The sequence below is a fragment of the Prorops nasuta genome, unplaced genomic scaffold (genome assembly GCF_024137725.1).
Source record: "Prorops nasuta isolate Cenicafe-Biocafe unplaced genomic scaffold, Cenicafe_Pnas_1.2 PNAS00020, whole genome shotgun sequence".
NCBI classification, from domain to species: Eukaryota; Metazoa; Arthropoda; class Insecta; order Hymenoptera; family Bethylidae; genus Prorops; species Prorops nasuta.
Window position 1 is genome coordinate 1,175,512 of NW_027116817.1, and position 10,204 is coordinate 1,185,715.

General features: G+C 35.4%; 1 protein-coding gene across 1 annotated transcript; it reads right to left on the bottom strand.

Annotated features, from left to right (window-relative positions):
* Window positions 1-1,582: 1,582 nt before the first annotated feature.
* On the bottom strand, window positions 1,583-2,437 carry LOC136780792 (uncharacterized). Its single transcript, XM_066739337.1, has 5 exons — window positions 2,348-2,437; window positions 2,110-2,243; window positions 1,897-2,027; window positions 1,692-1,779; window positions 1,583-1,598 (listed from the first exon to the last, which is right to left on the bottom strand). Exons 1-5 carry the CDS (start codon window positions 2,435-2,437, stop codon window positions 1,583-1,585), a joined length of 459 nt encoding a protein of 152 aa, XP_066595434.1.
* Between the last annotated feature and the right edge of the window lie 7,767 nt (window positions 2,438-10,204).

Below are 10,204 nucleotides of genomic sequence, written 5' to 3' on the forward strand. Positions count from 1 at the left end.
GCTACTGTTACGTGGGGTATTGCCGTAAAATATTTTTTGCTGATTTGTTTCTTGTTCCAAAATGATCAGAATTAATTATTTTAATGTACTTTTAAGAATTAATTTTTTTGCTCCTGTAGAAACGATGTCGTATGCAGTACAATAAACCGGCATGTGTCAGAGATTCTCCTCCGCCAGCTTCTGTTGCGTGAAATATTTCCGTCAAATATTTTTTTGCTCATTTATTTTTGACCCTAAACGATCATACTTAGCTATTCTAATATGCTTTTAAGAATTTGATTTTTTTGCTGCACCAGAATTGACATTCTATGGGGTAAGGAGAGCGCATGCTGAACAAAGTATGCACATTATGTTGTATCGTCCGAAACATTTAAAATTCAAGTAAAAATTGATATTTTGCTGGAGCTAAAGGACAAGAAAAAGTACGATTACATTTTTCTATACATAATTATGATATTTTGATTCAATTTTAAATGGTTCAGAAGAAATAACATAGTCTATGTGGTGATACAAAGGCACTAACTTTATTTTAGATTATATCGAATCTCGAGTAGCAAAAAAAATCAGATCGTTAAAAATACATTAGAATAGCTAATTATGATCGTTTTAGGGACAGATATAATTGAGCAAAAAAATATTTGACGGAAATATTTCACGCAACAGAAGCAGGCGGAGGAGAATCTCTGACACATGCCGGTTTACTGTACTGCATACGACATCGTTTCTATAGGAGCAAAAAAATTAATTCTTAAAAGTACATTAGAATAATTAATTCTGATCATTTTGGAACAAGAAACAAATCAGCAAAAAAATATTTTACGGCAATACCCCACGTAACAGTAGCTAGAAAATCTCGTATACATGCTAGGTGGCTCTATGGCTTATTAAATCGAATCTACAGGAGGAAAAAATCAATTCTTTAAAAATACCTTAGAATATTTAATTTTGATCATTTTAGGCCTAAAAGCAGACTAGCAAAAAAATTCTTAAAGAAAATACGTCATTAAACAGTTAGAGTAGGGGCGATGAGCGTGCTCCTTGACTTTATCGCTGACATCATCAATTCTACTACAGCAAAAAATCAGATACTTATAACTATAACAGAAAATATAATTAGAAACCCTGTGGGACCAGAAACTGATGAGCAAAAATTGTTTAGATAAATAAAAATATGTTAACAGAGAGAGACAGGGAGAGGAGGGGCATCGTTTAATTCCGAATGTTTCCGCCGTTGACAATCAATTAGCCTATTTTCTTTAAACAATTTTTTGCTAACTAATTTCAGGTCTCGAAATTCTTAAAATTAAATATTCTATTTTATTTTCAATCGGTTGATTTCTTTTTGCCGAAGGAGAGTCAACATGTGACTAAAAGAGACTCAGTGCTCGCGCCGACACTTTCCCGATACGACATATTTTTTATAATAATTAAAATTTTTGAATGTTCTTAATACTTGCTTGCAGCAAGAAAAAAGCAAAAAATTTAGTGTTATCTTTTATTTAATTCATACGACCGAATGTTACATAACCGTTTGGGGGGGGGGGGGGGGGGGTCCAGCTTAACATTAAGCTGGACCCCCCCGTTATGACTTTAATTTCCTGCCAAACCAATAGAGCAAAAAAATAGCACTAAAGTTTTACACAAACGAAATTTTATTAAGCGTTGGGGGGGGGGGGGCTCTAGCTTAATACACATCTTGATTTGGCCTGTAAAGTGTGAAAACGCAACAAATCTTATGGAAATGGAAATAAAATTTGCCACTTGAGTACCAAATTCTAACTGATAATGAGAAGTATTCAAAAAACATATGTTAACTACATAGGAAAAGCTACCATCTAATAGAGAATAAGTATAAACGTATTATTTGTATTATAAAATTATGCAAAATAGTCTTACTTAGGAAGAGGGTAGGGTGAGGAGCTTTTCCTAATCTTTTACTTAGTACACTGTGATAATTTTCACATTTATTGTTTGTCCTATGTTTTAATTTGTAAACTGAAACATTATCAGGGCCTATCTTTTTTAGCCTAAAGTTTCCAAAATATGCAAAATACAAATTAAAATAGGATCCAAAACGTTCATTGACATCAGTTTTTAATAAATTAAAACCCCTGTACAATTTGTTTTGCTGGTAATAATGCTAAAGCTATTGTGTTCTTTATGACTATGAAATATTCGGGATAAGTTAGCTTATTTTTTGTTCTGTTAATTATGTTCAATGATTTCGCTTTCTTCATTAAAGCCTATATATGAAATAATATTACATACAAAATAAATCACATTTTGAGTGTAAATGATAAAGTGATGTAGTCAAGATAAAATGAATTTTGATCGAAATATTACATACTTGAGCAAAATGGAAGAAACAGTGTGTAGGTTTTATATTTGGGTATACTATTTTTAAAGAATTACTTAAACCTATTTCATAATCTCTCATTGTCACTTTAGGACTTAATTGTGGAAATTTAGGTTTAAAAAAATGGAAAACTTCTATATAGTGTAACGTCCAGAGTTGTATGATTACTAATTTTAATACGATGCTCAACTACAATTTTATATTGTCGCTGAGTGCTTAGGTAGCGTTATTAATTTCTTTTAAATAAGGCGTCGTAGGTAAGGAAAAGAAACTCTGGCGTACAAAATGAGAAGAAAATATGAAATTCAGGGTTAGAAATAAATATAATTCAAATATTACCTGGTGATGAACAACAATAAAAAAAAATGAAAGAAGAAGGTAGAAGGGAGACTCTCCTGTTATCTGCTGCTTGAACTACGGTCGTCGTCGCCGTAGGGAATCAGGGATGATTGTGAGTGTTCGGTGAAAAGAAATATGTGCACTGAGTCGATTATAGAGAGAAATGATTTTTAATTTAGTAAATAATTCACTCGTTTATAAAAAAAAACAACTAATGCTCTTGTATTTTGACAATATTATGAACGCGAACTTTGTCTCACTTTCTAGGTTCAAACTCTATACAAATTCTAAAATTTAATGAATTGGAATTGACTTAATCGAGACCTGCGAGATGAGTGAAAGTAATTTAGAAAAAGCGAATGAGTCTAACTTGAAAAAAAGAATGAACGAAATGAGTGCGGCGTCCATCCGCTCCGCTCTTAAATAATTAGCTGGGGGGTAGGGGGGGGGACGTCTCGTCGCCTTCAGCCAATCAGAAGGCGCTACTGCCTAAGCTTGGGTACGCTAGAGAACGAGACAAAAGGTTGCTGAGCTAGTAGAGGAGCTATACGGTTCCGATGACAGGGAGTGGGGGAAGCTGTTTTGTGGTGTGGAAGGGGGATGGGTGGGGATAAGACTCTCTTAGTATGGTAGTGGTGGGGATGAGGAAGGAAAGGGTCTTATAGTGGGATCGAGTTTGGTTAGGGAGGGTGGGGGTATTTTACACCCTATGTCACAGTTGGAAGGTCTTATAGTGGGACCGAGTTTGGTTAGGTAGGGGGTATTTTTCACCCTATGTCACAGTTGGAAGGTCTTATAGTGGTACCGGGTTTGGTTAGGGAGGGGGTATTTTTCACCCTATGGTACCGTTGGTTAGTTATCCTACGGGGACCTAAGTTATCCTATGGGGCCCTAGTTGAGGGAAGGTTTTTTCACCCTTCGAAGTCGATGGTTAGTTACCTTACGTAGCCTAACTATTTCCGACTCTGCTACACAGATAAACTAGGTTGAGTTAATTGCTAGTTCCAGTAGTCACCGCTAGGTGACTGCCTTCCTTAATCTTCTTTCGCGCTAATAGTATTTTAATATTACGTAATTACACACACGGGTGAACTAGTTCAATTTAATTGATAGTACCAGTAATTGCCGCTAGGTGGCTACCGCAATCCCCCCTTTTCTCGTTAGTTAAATTGTAGATAGCTATTGTGATAAGTTGCTGATATCGTGCAGGAATTAACTTTCCATCGAGCATGGAATTATAACTTTGCATGGCTTTAACTAAACCTATGCAGCGGATTACAAAATATCCTTTAAATTAAAAGGATACAATTTTAATAGTCTCCCCTATTGGGGAGAATAACAATTTTACATCAATTTCAGAAATATTAACATTTTTGCTAGGACAACTTATTAAGTCCTAGCTGTTACTAAACCTATGTATCTTATAAAAGAGATTGCAGTTTCAAGATTTTCTTAGTTCAACGTGCTACTTCACTATGTCGATAAATAAATTCGGATCTGGTTTCAATACCGGTAAAGTGAGAAATTATTCACACAAAATTGACAATGATACGTTAAAGTTTGATAAAAAAAGGAATGCATTTAATGCCAAGAAGAAAATAATTTCAAACTTAGAATGTGATGTTACTGATGAGACAAGTGCTGTGAATATGGCTGCTCTGTTACGTAATTCGATGACTGTACGTGATAGCTTAATGAGGGAATTGTTTGAATACAGTGAAAAGCTAACTCACTATTACCTAAAAGGTAACCGCCTTGAGGAAAAAGTTACAACTCTGCTGAAAAAAACTGATGAAATTGATGAAATTGATGAAAAAAATAATGATATTAGTGAAAGAATTAATCAGTTGAATGATAAAGTCAATTATATTGAAAATAAATTGGATCGAAAAGTTGAGGCATTACGGAAAGATATGTATGGTAGATTGAAAATTGTTGCAAATTATATCTCTAATGAGCATCAAAAAGAGGAAATCACGACTGCCAATGAGAAGAAAAGAGAAAATGATTGGAATTATGCTCTAAAGAAACTTATATTACCGCCAGTGATTGATGAGCTAGTGTAAACATAATACGTAGTGGAATAGTCATGGGAGTTAGGAGAACAAACAATTGGTAGAAGAGTTACATGACAGACGGAATTTATTTATATATATATAAAATGAAATGTTTTTACAATTAAACTTATAATTAAACAAATATACATAAAATTTATATAAATGATAAAAACTTATAATTGATCTGATATACAAATATATAACAAATGAAGGAAATATACATCAATTTATACAAATATATAAAATTAAATGTTTTACAATTAAACTAATAATTAAACTTATATCAATATATATATATATGTCGGAGGGCGTGATATAGAAGGGTTAATTTCGTTCTCCATATTAATATTGCACAACACTCAATCAGGAATGGATATAAAATAATCTTCACAACTTAAACAGCACAAGTTTTATTTAATCGAAAGTACATTCACAACGGTTCAACTTAAACTGACTCTTAGCTCTCCTTCTCCCCCCCCCCCCTCCATCCATATGATTCGTCCTATCCTTTTGTTTTTCCACTCGGTCGCAAGGACTATCAACAAACATTCCGCTCAATCGTTGGACTCCAAAACAAAACATTAAATCAACCTCGACACGGCCATCTCTGACGGTCACACGTCCTCGTGTTCTTCTGTAACTAATACATACAAATAAACATCGGTAAGCTCGGCCTCCCTGACTAACAATATTATTATTCAAACAGGGAGGTTAACACCGAGATCACTCGTTTCCCTCATGATCACAAATACTAGCAGTATCAAAGTTATACTGCCCAGACACCTGCCACTGCAGTGTCATCGAATCAAATCCTTTATCAGGATTTCCAGACTTTTACAGTCCAAGTATTTTCTCCCACTCGCGTAACCGAGTGATCATACATACTAACACTGGGTGTCAGTTTCTGTATCCTCCTCTTCTTCCCCATCGGTAACTACAATAGGAGTATCACTCTCAGGCATCCTGACTTTGGATTTGTAATTTACACACTACTCGCGAATTACCTATTCCGGAAATATTAACTATCCGATAAAAACGTTTTCCCCTAAACTTCTTAGACATACTTTCCTTTATGAGAGAACACTCTGCGCCAGAATCAAAATAAAACGAGAAGGATTCACCAGATTGAGATAGCGTGCCTTCTATTGGTAGAACCTCAGTTACATTTACTCGCCGCTCCTCGTGTTGTCCTTTTGGGGTCCCATCTCTGTGCATGTGTCTGATAGTAACATTCTCAGGGTTCCTGCAGTTGGTAGAAATGTGTCCCTCTCCTCCACAACGGTAGCAAACGATCGGTTTTGCCTCCGGTGCCCTTGATGAAGTCGAACTCGTGGATGCTGAACCCCTGCGGTCGTACTTCTTCTTTCTACAGTCTATCCCCTTATGACCTCGGAGTCCACAATAATGGCATTGGATATTAACTGACTTATTCTTGAATCGTTTTCCATCTGAATTTTCTCTTTCTTCAAGTCTATCTGCTTTCCGTTTTAGAGTCGGAAAGGCTTGCAACTCTTGTTGCAGCTTGGTTCTAGTAGATAATTCAGACGTGCAAGCTAATCGCAGTAGCCGATTATCAAACTGAGACAAATGAGCTAGAATATAGGAGATTGCTATTTCCTCCTTTGATTGGTCTTTCCATTTAGACATGAGTAGCGTTATTAAACGACTTGCGTATGCCACATAAGTCTCATTATCCTTTGGACATCCGCTGTTTATATTGATCAACATAGCGGCACTTGTCTCACTGAGGTCATATCGGGCGAGAAACACAATTTTAAATTCAGCCCATGTTATCCCGGCATACACTATCTGTGAAAGCCAAGTTGATGCACTGCCTTTTAAAGATTTGCTTAACGCAATAATTAGTGATGCCCCTTCTAAAGGACACTCGTTTAAGCAAAGTTCTACCGTGGTGCACCACGCTCGCGAATCTACCTCCGGAAGATCCGGATCGAATTCGGGCAAAAAGAGAACTTTCTCTTTCGGAGCGTTTAATGCTCCAATCAGCTGAATCATCTGTTGATTTTGTATTTCTAGTAATGATCTCCACTGCTCACCAGTTGGTGTTCCGGTTCGGGATCCCCTTCCTCTAGCCGATCCCACTTCTGATGTCGGAGGGCGTGATATAGAAGGGTTAATTTCGTTCTCCATATTAATATTGCACAACACTCAATCAGGAATGGATATAAAATAATCTTCACAACTTAAACAGCACAAGTTTTATTTAATCGAAAGTACATTCACAACGGTTCAACTTAAACTGACTCTTAGCTCTCCTTCTCCCCCCCCTCCATCCATATGATTCGTCCTATCCTTTTGTTTTTCCACTCGGTCGCAAGGACTATCAACAAACATTCCGCTCAATCGTTGGACTCCAAAACAAAACATTAAATCAACCTCGACATATATATATATATATATATATATATATATTTTATTCAATCATCTGAAACAGAGAAATCCAGTTAATATTTTACAAATTGTAAGTTTAACATTTGATACTCACATCTATTTGTTGATGTACCCATCGTGCGAAAACGTTTACCTCTTGATATACACAATGTATAGGCTTTCTCGTATGATTGGTGAACATTTTTACGTGTAGTTAACACGGGGTGTTGCAAGGTTTTATAGTGGCTATCAAATTATCAAATTTAGGACAACCAAACCTTTCCAAATTTGTATTTGGGATATCCAAGTAATTCAGAACATCCCGTTCTACATGTCCCCCTTTATAAGCTACTAGGGGGTATTCACAATCCAATTTTATGCTATTCACAAATTTGTAAATATCTTCTTGATTATAATGTTCATATCCTGTGTTGCAATATTTTATCCCGTGAATATTTTTGAAGACGAAATTTACGCTTTTTTGGTTCTTAATCGATAAACTTTTATACGGCTCATGAACACGAAATGCACCGTAATTCGTATTTCCTGTAGTTAAGTTTTTGATTGCCACTTCTTTATGCACAAACTTTCTGTTTATCATAAACCCTTCAAAATCGATTATATGTGTAATATGAAACAGTGAAGACATTTTTAAAATGGAATGTTATTTGTCGTACGAATCAAACGTTCAAGCAATACTGATGCCTGTCCTACGATTTCTTCGAGCTTTTAAGCACTGTTAGGGAGGTGTCAACAATTTTTTTAATCTACGGTAGGAAGATGCCTATACTACTCTTAGAAAAACGGAAACGTCATTGGCTCTAAGAGAGAATATTTTCTGCCCTATGCTACATGTAATGGGCGGTAATTCTAAGATGCTTTAAGGGTTGACAAAACTTTTGGCCTACGGTGGGGAAATGACTGACCTGCCATTCTTGGAAGAACGGAAACGTCATTGGTCCTCAAGAAAATATTTATGACCTATGCTACGTATAGTGGGAGATAGTTTTGACCTATGGTGAGGATAGTAGGAGGGATGAAGAACAATTAGCTTGAAGAGAAGGAGAAATTTTTATGAAACATTCATATTTAAATAGAATTATTTTAGTATAAAAAACGTAGGCATAATGGCACCATCGTTCGTTGATTTTCAAGGATTCCGTTTGACGGATAAGTCATTTATAATCAAAGAATTTGCTGTTATACAAGAACAAAAAGTGTTCCATATTTTATTTTCACCGCCCTATTCATATTCGTGGCTAAGTGAAGAGGAGCGAAAGCAGACAGAGTAAGTATATGAAAAAGAAAAAATATATATTATTTTTGTTTATTATAATGTTTCTTTTTAGCTGGTTCTTTCTAAATTATCACGGCTTAAATTGGGCGGATGGCTACTCACCCTACTATAAATATAAAGATATTATAAGGAAGTATATTTATGATGATGAGGATGAGATTTTTGTGAAAGGAATTGAAAATACAAATTGGTTAAGAGATATTTGTAATTTAGAAATAACTAATGTAGATAATTTTATGTGGGGGGATTTTGATTTAGAAGATAGCTTGCATAATTCACATCTTCCAGCATGTTTGAATCATGAAGGTGTATGTGCCTTAAAAAATGTCTATTATATGAAATATATGTATGAGCAAAAATGTGGAATATATGTATAACTGAAAAACGCTTGCATCTATTTTCTAACATGTCGTTACCTGTCCTCAATGTTCTCTTACCCCCTGAAGTGTTTCAGAGATCCTTTATCTAAAGAGAGCTCAGTTTCCCACCCACTTTTCCTCAGTTCCTGATTAGTCCTCTCGAAGAAAAGAACAAAAGATGTCTCTACGAAATAGAGTTTTGAAAACGCAAGAAGAATATCGCGAGTGGGTACGCGAGTGTCGTGAATATATTCATAAACTCAGAATCTCTAATCGCAACGCACCTATAGGCACGCTGCAGAAAAATTTTGCAGAAATTGCACAAATACAGTGTCTTCTACTTAGAGCAGCTAAGGATAAGAGTTATTGTTTGAATCATGCTCTCAAGAATCCTAATTTAGGAAATCAGCATAATTATCATGAGTGGGTACGCAAGTGTCGTGATTATATTCGAAGTTTAAGAGATGCTAATAGATCTGCAGCTCCTGATACAGTACACAAAAATCTGACTGAAATAACAACTATCCAGCGTCTACTTCTGCATGCGGCAAAAAATAAGAAATCAATTGGAGTGAGAAAGCTTATTTGGAAAGATCTCGAGTCTTCATTTAAATCTCGAATATGTAGCGGAATGGTTGTAAATTATAATTATATAGAACCACGTGATTTTCTAACAGGTGCAAAAGACTTAGTACAGACCTACACAGAAAAAGTGTTTAATAACATGAACGCAGTTAAGATAAATTGCATCTTTAACGGACAATTTATTTGTAAAGAGATAAGTGATATTAAACATATCTCAACCCGCAATGCAGTTTTATACAAAACTGATAGTTTTAGTGAATGGTACAATACAAATATAATAGACAAAATTCTAAAAGAATTGAGTGAGTTTCAAGAGCGTGATAGTGGATGGGCGTTGGAAAAAATTCTGAATTTAATTATAAATATAAATTATTATAACCCGCTGCATATAGGTTGTGCCATCGAGCTTCCAGAATCTATTAAGAATAAACAGGCTGTGATAAACATACACAGTGATGATAATACATGTTTTGCATGGGCTGTAACGACTGTACTCTATCCGGCAAAACCGAATACTCATCCACAACGAAAATCTTCATATCCTCATTTTACAACTGTTTTCGATGTTAGAAGTATAACGTTTCCGACTACATTAAAACAGATTCCGAAATTTGAGGAAGATAATGATGTCTCTATTAATATTTTTACTATGGTGGAAGAGACTGAGACGAATGAGAATACAATCATAGCACCTCTACAATTAACAAAATGCAAGAGGACCAGACACGCTAATCTTCTTCTTCTTCTCGAGCATCAAGGAGCAGCAGCACATTTTATATGCATCAGGAACCTTTCCAGACTGCTAAATGGACAGCTTACT